General features: G+C 43.3%; 1 protein-coding gene across 7 annotated transcripts in view; it reads right to left on the reverse strand.

Moving 5' to 3' along the window:
• Positions 1–12,980, reverse strand: part of TLE4 (TLE family member 4, transcriptional corepressor) — a 142,474-nt gene extending 129,494 nt beyond the window's left edge. For all 7 annotated transcript variants that reach the window (XM_038527028.1, XM_038527025.1, XM_038527024.1 and 4 more), the window contains exons 1-4: positions 12,834–12,980; positions 12,001–12,098; positions 10,842–10,905; positions 9,607–9,651 (exon numbers count right to left, since the gene is read on the reverse strand). In XM_038527028.1, coding sequence (XP_038382956.1) covers positions 9,607–9,651; positions 10,842–10,905; positions 12,001–12,098; positions 12,834–12,878 — 252 coding nt within the window. In that variant the 5' untranslated portion in view covers positions 12,879–12,980. The remainder of the gene's footprint in view (positions 1–9,606; positions 9,652–10,841; positions 10,906–12,000; positions 12,099–12,833) is intronic.
• Positions 12,981–13,650: the final 670 nt, after the last annotated feature.

Consider the following 13,650-nt stretch of genomic DNA (forward strand, 5'->3'; position numbering starts at 1 on the left):
GTGGGTCAGAGAAAATAACAAAGCAAAACCAAAGGGTCATCTGAGACCAAGAGCTAAAAGGGATCTCGATGTTCATTTATACTCTAATTGAAGCTGAGAAAAGGATAGTCCTGAAAAGCTAAGGTACTTAGAAGTATCACACAGCTGGTCACTGGCAAGGCCAGAACTGGAATCGAAATCTCTGGATAGTCAAGTATTTGGGGGGAGAGTAGGGTATGTTGGTAATAGAGTATTTCAAACACAGCGTTTGGAATGTGACATAAATATCTATGACACCAATGACCAAAAACTGAGTCAAACCCAGGATCGATCTCATGAAGTTATTTGATTTCTGTATCTCAGTCTCCTCAATATACTATAATCTCATAAGGTTATTGTGAGATTAAGTGAAATATTACCTGTATGATAAGCTCTCTAAAATCACTAACTGTTATGATTACTCTTTCGGTAACACTATACCATCTCCACTAGAAAACACGAGGATATCTTTAAAGTTCCTTGTCCCCGAAAAGTACCAGACACTGGCATTTTTACTCATCTGGAAGGTAGTCAGCTAAGCGCACCACAGTGTAGTTAAGATCAGGTTCTCCCCACCTCATTCAAACCACACATGCGCAGACTTATTAATAGTAAAAGAATTCTTCAGATAAACACTGACTAGTGATATAGTGATGTTCAAACTGAATTTTCAATTCAGTTAGGACGCATTCATCTTTAAAAAGGCAGATTCAGGCAGCCTGGGTGGCTCAGTGGTTTAGCGCCGCCTTCTGCCCAGGGCCTGATCTTGGAGACCCAGGATCAAGTCCCACGTCAGGCTCACTGCATGGAGCCTGCTTCTCCCTCTGCCTGTGTCCCTGTGTCTCTGCGTCTCTCTCTGTCTCTCATGAATAAATAAAATCTTTAAAAATTAATATAAATAAATAAATAGGGAGATTCCACATACTTAGAACCATATATTCTACTTTATCCTAACTTGCTCCCAAAAGGCACACCAAGTTCAGTCATTTTTGCTTCCATCTGTCACTTTTTCCCACAAACTTAACAAAGTAGGCACCACAGGCCTAACTAGGCTGGAGAACTCCATTTTTGTTATCCTGCAATCTAAATACTGGCCCTTAAAAATAATAAATCACACATATTCTTGGTTAGCTTGATCTGCATGTGAGTAGTCCCTCCTCACCACCTATTTCCTAGGCACCTCCCATGTGAGAGGCACAGCTCTCAGTACCAGGGATCCCACAGGAAACAAACCCCCTTGCCCCCATTAAGCTTTCACTCTAGTGATACAGGGGAGACTGGCACAAAACGACGTTGAATCTAGTCTAGTGTGCTTGCGGAGCATGCTTTAGGAGCTCAGGAAAAGCCAGTTTTATTAAGTACCTGGCTGAAAGTGGATCTAGGCCTCAGACTTTTGTCTATGGAGACTGAGCCTCCCTTCGGGCAGGGCCCAAGAACTGGAAGGGTAGAAGGGAAAAGGAAGAAAGCTCTGTACTCACATACAAGCACCCAGATCAGATCTCTAGCTCCAGAGGACACTGTAACACCCCCTGGACGGCCAACAGCATCCCCACGCTCCTCACGTTGCAGACAGCCAGGAACACCACAGGAACAAGCACACTCTTTGCTGTTTGGAAACAGCACGGTCAGTGAAGGGAGCCCTGGAAGGGAAGTCGAGAAACCGACTTCCTTTTCTGCCAATGATTCTTGCTATGCGACCTCAGGCACGTTCGCCGACCTGCATGAACCCTAGGCTCCCCGCCCGCATGCTGATCCTTCTGCACAGGGACACTGGGCTAGTCTCTTTAAGCCCTTAAGCCTCAGTGTCATCTGTTCAAGGAGGCCAGTGGAATGACACTGCTTGGCAAACTGTCGAGTACTCCAGTGACAGAAGCTATTTAAATAAATACACGGATCCAAAGCTCACTACTTGCTTTACAGGAACAGCAGGAAGATTAAGGAGAACATATAAAATGCCTTAAGCTCTCTGTAAAGAGAGGGTGTTACAGGGTACTAGTGCTCATAATTTTCACAATTACTATGCTTTCCAGTTGTGTTTTCTTGTATCTTCAAATTCCTTTAACGAAAATAATCCACAAACCTGGAGAAGCAGAAGACATAGTCAGAAAGTAACAGTATCCTAATTAGAATCCTAGTAAGTGGAATAAGCTTGCTAAGCAATCAGGACCCAAGTATCCCTCTCTCCCTCACTGCTCGCTGCCTGAGCTGCTGCAAGTGCCAGGCCACTGCAGGGACCTGAGGGGTACCCCGCCAGCCAGGCTATGGACAGAGCCCGAGTCCTGAGCCAGGAGGGCAGCCACCCTTTCATTCCATGGAACACAGAAGCTCCCTTCACAAATCCTGAAGGACCTCAAAAATAATGACAAAGTAGAAGACCCAATACCTAAGTGGTGTCTAGGAGTATTTCTCTTCTGCTTCTCTGACAATCCATTTAAGAAAATCCACACCTTGACCCTCATCCACATGCTGGCTAGAGCACAGGATACACAATGAAACTCTGAGGAAAGTTTTGGCCCAGTGGTAGAGAAATAGCAAGAGCTTGGCACAAACACGGAGTCAATCCCAATGAGAATAGAGAGGGTATATAGATTTGTGTTGACAAACGCTGGCTAAATCCCGCTTTATAGATACACAGCAACTACCACTGACAGCCGTTACTAAGACAAAGTCAAAACAACCCTGACTTTTGCTTTTGACTAAAACTTCTGAAGCGCTTCCCGCTTAAAGTAGAGCAATATTAATTTCATGAATTCTCTTTGCAGTACACTTAGCTTGGAACAAGTCAAGTCCTGAGCCTCAAAACTGGCATTATCAGTGCTAACAGTCAGCTGCCCACCCCCTTCTCCCCAAATATATGCTGTCTCCTGCTTTTCTCCAAAAGCCCAGCTCAAAAAAGTGATAGATAACCGAGCCACAAGATCACTAGATGCACCACCCTTGCTGGAGTTCTAAGGTTTTTATAAGGGAAGGTAGGTGTGAAAGGGAATCAAGAGAAGGTACCTTCTAAAAAATCACATCCCCTTCACTTGCCCCGATAGCATCAGATCTATTACTGCTGTCCTGAAGTGATAAACCAGACTATCCAGTCACATCAAAGGGAGTAAAAATGTCCTCATTAAACACACATGCACAAATAACTTCTAAGTGCACATTTTAAACATTTAATTCCCAATGGACTTTACCTATTCTATAACACAAAAAGAAAAAAAAAGTAAAATTCGAGAAGAGGAAAGGTAAAATGAAGAATGTTGAGAACAAAGGCCGCTGACAGCACTGTCTCCACTTCACTAGGGCTCCATCAGTGCCTGAAGACACAAGATAGTCCAACGGAGCTCAAAGGTATTCTTAGTCAGGATACAAAGAACTTTGCCCAGAAAAACAAAAAATAAAAACAATATCCAGTAGGGATTAAGGGGCAGTGAGAAGGAAATATCCCTTGTCTGAAAGCTGCACAGATGATCTTCTACCAGTAAAAGCAAAATATTTGCCTTCATTTAAAAGTTTGCGTTGTGTGTGATTTCCTGCATCTAAGAACCTCTTTCTGAACTACAAAGAGGCCACAAAACATCACATTTTCCCCTCCCTGTTTTCCCCTTCAAAAACCCACAATATGGTGATTAACAAACAGCCCCTTGTCTTCAGGCATAGTTTTAGAAGCCACAAGGAAAAGATAAAAGTTAAATGGAAGAGCAAGTCTGTAAACAAACGAGAAATGGGTTGCCCAGGGAGGAAGCAAACTCAGTCTCGATAAGCAGGCAGCTCTCCTCCCCCCATCTGTGAGAGACTCCAAGAAAGCGACCCTCATCCCGTCACACCCACTGAAAGCAAGCTGAAGGACACTCGAGGGATTCTGGGTACAAGCCCAAAGTTCAGTGACTTCAGGACAAACCCTCAGCCTATCCCAGCCTCTCAATGGCTATCCATTTCTGGAAGGAATAATCCAGGACAGACCTATCTCCCAAAGGACATCTTCCCAGGTAAATTCATCTGAAGTCCTGAATCCACTACCTAATAACTATATCACCTTGTGCAGATCTGATCCTGTTTAATCACCCTTTGATTGGACTTAATCCCTTTCTTAGGATCATTGTGAGAATTAAAGAATTTTGGCAGCGTGCCCAGAGAAGTGGTAAGCACATGCAGAAACATAATAAACATTCACTTCCACTGAGAGGAATTTCTAATTCCACTCAACCATCACTGCTTTAGGTGAACAATCTTCAGATACTCTATGAGACCTCAAGAAACAGAAAATTCAGAACTCGACGTGTGAGAAGAGAAAAAGGAGAAACCCACGCCACCCAGAAAACACTCCTACTTATGCACATTTCCTGACAGGTTAAATTTCCTCCTCACAGATCTGCTTCTCTTGACAGCATTTTACTGTGACAAGTAAAATGACAGCTCACTGGGCCCTGCCCAAGGCTCTGCCAACTTGGTATCAACTGTCCTAATGCTAGATCCTCTCAGAGTTTTGGGGAAAAAAAGCCATATACATCTATATTTACTAAATAGGACTACAGCTGGGTCCCTACCCCAAAATGTCCAGATCAGACAGGCTGGGATAAAGAACCACTACCAACTACCTCCATTTGGTTAATAGTAATTGTGAAGTACTACTGAAGGCCAAGTAATCCTACATTAGAAGAGGTGGCTTTAAGCCTCAGTGAAAAACACACAGAAAAGCACAGCAGCCCCCAGCCCCTCCCCTACCCAAGTACATGCTGGTCTTCTAATTGCATCTTGAGGGTTTTTGCCCAGTCATCAAAATTTCACTTGTAATCTCTTTGAGATATTCCAGTCCAGTGGTGACCACCCACTGTTCCCCGCCCTCTAGACTACTGCCTAGCATTTATACAGCAAAAGAAAGTTCTGTCAGTGACATTTTCATTGGTTTATTCCTTTCAGCAAGAACATCCCACCTTTGGTAATCGTTCACTTTCACTGCCATACAAGAGTTCAATCATTCATTTCTGAAAAATATAGTCACTGTGTGAGAATACCAGAGACATTCTCAAACACCTACTCCTGCACCTAATCCTCCAAAGCCAAGCACCTATAATCTAAGACGGGAAATGTGCAAGAAACTAGCAGTAGCTTTAAAAAATAAGTTTTCTTATGGGAAATCTGGTCAAAATGGAACTTTAAACAAATGGATTTCCAGTGCAAGCACTGTCCCCAAATAAATTTACAGCACCCTCAAACCAAACCCACTCAAGGCTGGAGTGTCATGTCAGTCATATATTACTTCAACCTCAATAAATCTCTTTTTACTCTTCAAATCCTAGGCTACTTTCTAAAATAGTTTGCTAAAAAGCACCAACCTAATTAACGACAGCTTCCTCCGCAACAGTGGACTTGATTTCACTTATTTACACATTAACTGCAGCCTCCTTTTGGCCAATCCAGTCTATTCTCTGTACCATGCCGAGCCTTTTATCTGCCCTGGACAGCATTTTCTCCAGCAGATGAAGTAGATGCCGATTGATTTGCTGTCGAGCATGGTAAATTAATAGCAACAAATTGCTGAGGGCCCGTCTCGCTGCTCCACCATGCTTCGGCAGTTTTGCTTTATTTGCTCCATGATGGGCAGCAGTCGGCCTCTTCAAGTCAATTTCTTCTTAACAACCTGCAATACTTTTCAATGGTGAAAATAGAGCTGTTCCTTGTAAGTCAGAAATCAATATCCTATTGCCCTTAGAAAATGCTAAACAAGCAGTATTGGCAATCCACTTGGTACTAGAGGGTATCAGATATAATGCAAATCCATACTGCTTCCCTCCTTGTAGTTATTACAGTTTGCTAAAAGGTTCCTAATGTCATTTATCATCATTTACCATCGACCAGAGAGGCTATGATTATGATATCCTATCAGCTGGCAAGGCCCTTTCATTTCTATTCAATTAATATTTTAGCAGCACTCAAATGGTTGTGGCCCAAGTCTTGTGATAAAATTTACATGGCTTAGAGTGAAACAGGAGTTCTCCTCTGATTAAAAAATAGTAATTATATATCTATACACACACATACACATACATACACATATATACACACGTGCATAAACACAGAGACATGTGTATATAAATGTGCAGTATTCACTTCACTTAGGTGAATTCTAAGTGAAGGTAGGTTCTAAGTGTTGTAGTTTCCAAAATTTTCTAAATCTAAAATTCAAATTCTAAGCTAAATTTTTTTCAAAAGCAAAAAAGACCTTCAGATTACAGAATACGGACTACGAGAAAGTCATGAGATGTTCTCAAAATGTGTAATATTCATCTCCATTTAGAGTTCCTATAGGTGGAATTCACACACCCACTGTTCCTAATCTACATCTGATATTCACTTTTTATAGTGTTAACTGCTGCTGTCAGATTAAATCAGGGAGGTCTTCTTTAATTACAGCATTACAGGTGAAGGATGGGAAGGAGCAGCATTTAGTAATGTTATCAACTGCATGCATCACCCTGTTCTGCCCATGGTCACTGACCCATTTAGAAGCCATCCTGTATTTATAAAGAGGAGTGATCAGCAAAAAAAAAAAAAAAAAAAAAAAAAAAAAAAAAGGTAACAACCATGGCCAACTGTCCCATCTGGAAGAAAACAAAACAAAAAAAACAAAAACAGAAACCCCACACTTAGGGAAACCCTTAGGGAATAAAGGCCAACTTCTTTCATTTAAAAAAACTCCATTATGAAGACATCACAATAAAACACGTGTCATTTCTAACCATGTTCCATTTGTCAACTTCATGTTCACGCTGGAACGTTAAGACAGTGGTGAAGCATTAATTCACATTATGGCCTAGAACACTCCATTCTAACTTTTCTGGGGTTTTTTCCAGCTTCTGCTCAGCTCTATCGATCCTACTAAAGAGCACTGGAAATTAGATTCATATTTTATGCTCTAATTCCATGTCATGTCACCCAGTTCCCCTTTTTAAAAAAAAAATCAACTAATTCTACCAGACTAATGCTATTTACTCAGTTACCAAAATTTAAATTAATTATGTTCTCAAACATAATTGTTAAAAATTGGCAACATTATGCAGGCTTAATTAAGATTAAATCCAATTTACTAAATGTACTTTAATTGGTACTAATTACATTAGCTTTCATTTCAGAATGACAAATTCCCCATAGATTTCACTCTATAGTCCTCTATCAGAATCAACACAGGGTGACTGATGATGAACATCATACAGAAAGGGGGAGGGGCCATCGTACCAGACCCCCGCCCTGTTTTGTCACTGCTCTGTGCTTTTATCCTTTTATCAATTTGCTCAGTCACAGAGTCATGACTCCATCACAGCCATCATTTTCTGTTCCAATGAAAAATTTCTCTAAAAATAAATACTCTGTGGCTGGCAGCAGCCAAGAAGAACAGGAGCGTTAACCAAAAAATACACAAAGGTTTCAAATATCAGGGCCACCAATTACTAGGGTACTTCCAAGGACTCCGGGGACTCCTCCTCTTGAACCCTTCAGAGACACAAATCTAATAAGTGAATAAGCCTAACCCGATCTCGAGAACTAGGCCCAATTATGCCGCAGGGCAACTTCCCTGCATTATTGCCGCTTTCCATTACGAGGGTATCCAGCAAGTGCATCTGGAACAGAGGCCAAGAAGAACCAAGGCTGTCTGCCTAGGAAAACAAATAAAGACAGATATGCCTCTGTGCTTAAGGGGGGAAAGAAAGAAAATATAATAAGTAGGTGGTTTGCAGGGCTGTCTGTATTTCATAATGTGATAAACTGCCCTCAGGATTCTTGATATGATTGAATTTAAAAGCAAGGGAAAAAAAAAAGGGAAAATGTACTCCATTCTCAATTTTAAATGGATGGCATCTGAGGCCACCTGGACAAGAGGATGACAGAATTACAGAGGTATAAAATGTGTAAAATTAAGGGATCTCACACACTACCCACCCCACCCCAAAAGAAATACATACAATCAAATACAAGTTCTGTGCCTCTCAGACCTGCAAATGGTATAAAAGAGATCTGGAAACTAAGTGTTGTGGTAAATAAGATACAGGAGGAGAAATAAAAGAACATTAATCAACTGGTTCAATCTTTAAAAAAGACATCCAAGATAATTAACCTTGGATGGTGGGGGGAGGACAAAAAAAAAAAAAAAAAAAAAAAAAAAAAGACAACCGTACAAGATTCGGACCAAAAATGACATGTAATGAGCATAATTAACAAACAGTATCTCTCATGTAATTTATTCCTGTAAGGTTGAGCTAAGGGGAGTCCATACATAAGCTTGACAGATTCTGTTTAAGCAGTAGATATTTACATTACGAATCTACACAGCAGTGGCAAAGATGCCAAAACAAGAACTTAATTTTAACATACAGCAAGCTATTAGTATATTGACATAATTAAGTAGTGAGTGAAGTTTAAAAAAAAAAAAAAAAGGTAGCTGAAATAAAAAGTGCTCAGTGCAAGTAACTCATTTTTTTTTCCAACTTTCTGTTTTCAAATATGGTTTATCCGATGGCTTTTACTGTCCAACAGTCATCTCTGAAAGATCTATTATCTGTAAGCATTAAGTATATCCAGAAAGGAATCCCTAAGTAGTAAAAGCTTAATAATATGTGATCATTTTATACATTTTAAACTTAGAAAGTAATGACATCTACCATGAGTATAAATAAGAAATGAAAAGCATTAGGTTTTCCCTCATCTTTCCGAGCAGGTAAATACATACACACCTACCCTGAAATAGCTGAGGAGATAGACCTGAAGCACTTTCACTAGGATATCGCTAAAAATGAAATATTATTGCCAAGTAGTATTTTTTATATATACGCTACTTCTCTATGTAGGAAAATATAAACCAAACCATTTTATTCAGTTTCCTGAAGAAAAAAAAAAGGCTGTTTGAGTCATACCTTTCAACACTTTCTGACTTATCATAATCTTTCTTGTTTTGTTTTGTCTTTTTCTTTTTTTGGCTGAACTAGTTACTAGATTTGAAGACCCAGTGTTAAATCTTATCATACCCTCCGATCAGGCTCAATTTACCCTGCAGGAATTGTGGAAGCACAGTTAAAAGTTCCTGGTAAGACCCAACTAAGTAGCCTCAGGGACTGGTACCAGGATTTTATTTTACATCAATTTCTTTTGTAGCTTCACAGATGTCGTGATCCTCCCAGCGCACCCTCTATCCATTCTTTCACACCAAGCCAAGGAAGGTTCCAGGCAATTTACAGTTCTTCTTTTTAATATTTTTTAAGAAAAGCACTCTCCTAGGACAAGTTTGCAATGCCCAAGATAGATCAAATAACCCTTTCGAAAAAATAAAAAACAAGACATTTTAAAAAAATTTAGCATCCTGCTTTTGAAAGTAGACAAAGTTTAATATGCATTCAGACATTTTAAGTCATATTTTTAAATTATTAAAATTAGAATAAAATGCAAAAAGGATGGGGAACCACATATGAAAAGATAGTATTCTCTCCAGTGATCTTTTAAAATACAGAAAGTCACAAAAACATGCAGAATAAAATTGCAAAACATACAATTTTCTTTCTAAAGTGCACAGTATTACGTCATTTCAAACGGTTATAAAAAATAACTTACCTGCTTGTGCATTTCTATATTCAACCCATAGGACATCTCATAATACTGTCAAAGAAGGGAAAGCAATTAATTACGTGCCTTTCATCAGTCTCCCTAGTTTGTTCCAAATGCCCCAAAAGTATGTTTAAAGCAAACATAAAAGCCTCACCTAAAGCAAAATATCCATAATACCTATGCCGCTAAGGAGGAACACTTAGCTTAATAAACCAGCAGCTACCCTAAGACACAGAGTCTAAGAGAATAACTCACAAAACTAAGAAAATCAAGTTCACATGTAGCATTCTTAACATCTCCAGTTGTCTTTATACATCACAAGCAGATGAATCAAAAAGATCTGATGAAAATTTAGTACCATATGGATTCTAATTCCTAGGCACAGTGGACAAGCTTAATGACAAGCATCTTATACAAATACTGATGCTCTGAGAGATCTGTTCAGAAAGGTGGTGCTACTTCAGAGTTCCGTTTCTCATTTTTAGTGTAGCGCTCATGTTCATACATTGAAAGGAAAAAAGTCTTGATAGGAAATGAATGAGTTACTCTGGAGCCTTTATGAACAAGCATAAAAACATGCTTCGTAAGACTTCTGAAAAAGCAGATCTGATTTTTTTTTTTTTTAGGATGTGTAGTGTAACTGTCATTACAGAAATTCTGGCAGAACAAATCAGTTATACAGGAGACCGACAACACTCCTCAAACCAATGTAACACCACAGAAACTGAAAACACACAAAGCACATGCAAATACACACACACACTAGGAACATAAAAAGCAGAAAAATTTGAAACAGTGTCTGGTGTCTTTTGATAGCCATCATTCTCTAAAAGAAATGAAACACTACAATTTTCACTGTATACAGAAAAATTGGTTAAGATTGTTTGGAAAAAGGGCAATGAAACAACAAAGAAAACCACTAACGCAAAAACATTTTGCTTGTGACTAAACAAAACATAAACGAGGTTGGTCTCTTCCCCCCCCCAATCTCTAAAAACAAAGCACAGAGGATTATACCCCACGCAGCTGAACTTTTCGAAAATTCAAATCAAAGCTGGTTGTCAGAGGCAAGTTATAACATCCTAGAATTACGAGGTTGCTAATGATCACATTCCCACAACCTCAACTACACTGGCACTGTGACTGCGATCTATCCTGCAGCCTCCAGCAATCTGAACATATTCCTGCTTTTGGTATCCTAAACTAATAGGCACTTTGAATCTGTGACACAGTTTTCTTACCATGACATAATGCCGCTGCATCTCGGTCTTCTCACTGGCGAGTTTCTCACATTCCAGCTTCAGGCTGTTCAAGACATAATGAAATCTAAGTATAATGCAGACCTTGACTTACATTCTTCAAATGTAAATACACATTCCCTCCCCTAAATCATCACCTACGAAAAGACCAAATCAACTGTCTTAAATAGCACCCTCATTATTGAAGGAGAGGTGGGAGAGAAAGGGGTGATTGGAACCAGCCTGGACTTGCCCTTTCAATGAGGATCAAATGTGGGGTTTTTGTTTAAGGGGAAAAAAAACCTCTAGCCAATTTAATTCTGGACCCACATCCAGAAATGAACATTTGCTAAATTCATTTAATGAAACCAGGGGAAAAAACAAACAAACAAACAAACAACAACAATGTCTACATACCTAAGCACAAATTTAGGTCCCCCAAAATGTGACAATGGAGTTTTTTTTCTTTAACGTTTGGGGAAGACATTAACGAAAATATGAATCAAGCGTGTCTTATGAATGATGTCTTATTTGTTCCCTCCAAAACAGAGGCAAGTTGAATACCACCACCCAGGGGCAAAGTGTGGATCGGGTTCAGTGGCTCGTTTTGGCTCTTGAATTTAAGAAATAAAAATTACACGTCGTTAAAAAGCCAGCAAAGAAAAATATTTCGAAGGCACTCTTAACGATCGCCTCTAAGAAGAAAACATTTTTTTTCCAGCATAAAAGTAATGAAATCTCTCGCTGGCGACTTCCCAGGGCTCTCCGTTCATGGTATTTCAGTGGAATGGCAGAAAAAAAAGTGAGACGGAATCAAGCCCGGAGTAATAAAGAACCAAGGGAAGTCAAAGGGCCCCAGAATCTTCCCAACCTTCCATTCTCCTGGTCCCAATAAATCAATATCGAAAGTTTGGCCTCAGCATTTTCTAAGTCTCCCCAGTTTCGATTGTTCTGCCTCCTTTTTTATTTATTTACAGGAGAAGGGAGGAATGCTTAATTTCTTTACACCTGCCCGAGGAAAAGAGGCCTTGACTTGCCCTTTCTGCCCACAAGTAAAAATAATATCACCTTTGTGGCGGCCTAAAAAACTGGGGGTGGGGGGTGGGGGGGAGGAGACGAGAGCTAAGCAAACAGGAGGATCAGCTAGAGTCAATATCGTTACCTGTGGTACTGAGCCTGTAAAAACTGAAACTCTTCCTTAATCCGATCACAGGACTCGGAAATTGTGAATTTAAAGGGTTGAGCAGGCTGATGCGGTGCCTAAAGAACAACAATAAAATATTTAATTAGCCCACATCGCAGGCGAGGCAGGGAGATGGAGAAAACACACCACGCGGCGCCGGGGGGCGGGGGGGTCACCGCGCAGGCAGGCAAAGAGCGATTAAAACTCAGGTAGCGCCCCCCCCCCCCCCCCCCCGCCTCGCCGCGCAGCCCGGCAGCGGCTGGCCCCGGGCCCCCGCGTCCTGCGGCCCAGCCCGGACCCCGCGGGTTCGAGACCGCGCGCCGCGCCCACTCCCTCCCCACCCGGAATCGAAACTGGCCCGTCGGGGGGACTCGCGCCATGGCGTCCGGCCGCGGTCAGGTCGGGGACGCGCGGCCGCCACCCTGCGAGGCCGGCGGGCGGGCTCGCTCGCGCGTCCCCGGGGCCCGCGGCGCGAGGGGCCGGCGCCCCGCACTCCCGGAGCCGCGGCCGGACCCGCCGCGCCGCCGCCGAGGGCGCCCTCCCCGCCCCGGCGCGGAGTCGCGCCTCCTCCATCGCTCGCCCCCCCGCCCCCCGCCCCCCGCTCGGGGAGTCGCGGCGCGGGGCCGGCGAACGGCTCGGCGCGGCTTCCCGGGGCTTCAAAGACAACAATAAGAAAATGGCTACAACTCAATTGCCTCTCGACGCCCCCCCAGAGTGCCGCCGCGCCGGGTGCGGGGGACAACTCGGCGCGCGGGGGGCGACGCGGGGAGTCCCCGCGCCCGGCGAGCTCGCGCCCCGCCGCCCGCACTCACCGGGTGTCTGGTCTGCGGGTACATCTTGCTCAGGTCGCGAATCATCCAAACCGCTTTAGTTGGCTGCGCTGGGCAGAGGCGCGCGGCTCATTGGCTTTAAGGGCCCCGAGGAGGCGGCGGCGGCGGCGGCGGAGGCGGCGGCGGCGGAGGCGGCCGGCCGGGTCCGAGGGGCGGCTCGGGCGGTCCCGGCCCCCGCCGGGTCTCGCGTGACGCGGGCGGCAGGAACGCGCGGCGGCGGCGGCGGCGGCGGCGGCGGCTGGGTGCGGGCGGCCGGGCCGCTCGGCATTCCTCGCGGGCGTCACTGGCCCGCCGCGGGCATTGTCCGGCGCGCCTCTCCCGCGGCAACGCTCCGCCGTTCGCTCCGCCGAGGCGCGCCCGCCGAGCCCAGCGCCGCCGCCGCCGCCGCCGCCGCCGCCGCGCCGCTCCCCCGGGCCGGGAAAGTGCGAGCTCCGCGCACCAGCGCCCGCCGGCAGCGCCGCCCGCCCGCTCGCTCGTCCCACTCCAAACTTTTTTTTATTTGTCTTTTAATTGGTTGTTATTCCTCCGAATGAATGATCTCTCTCTTCTTTCCTAAAAGCAAACACAAACTCCTTTGGTTCGGAAGAGGTCTCGGCGGTGCTTTTTGGTTTCTCTGGAGATTTTTTCACTTCACAGCAACGATCTTTTAAAAGGCACCTTTTAGCTTCTTTTACCACATCTCATTTCCTTATTTTTCTTCCTTCCTGTTTTCTTGTCTTTTTTTTTTTTAACCCCAAATTGAAGGGGATTATAAAAATAAAAGAGTGAAACGCTTGCGGCTTTTTTTTTTTTAATTCTC

Source organism: Canis lupus, chromosome 1, assembly GCF_011100685.1.
Source record: "Canis lupus familiaris isolate Mischka breed German Shepherd chromosome 1, alternate assembly UU_Cfam_GSD_1.0, whole genome shotgun sequence".
Taxonomy (NCBI): Eukaryota; Metazoa; Chordata; class Mammalia; order Carnivora; family Canidae; genus Canis; species Canis lupus.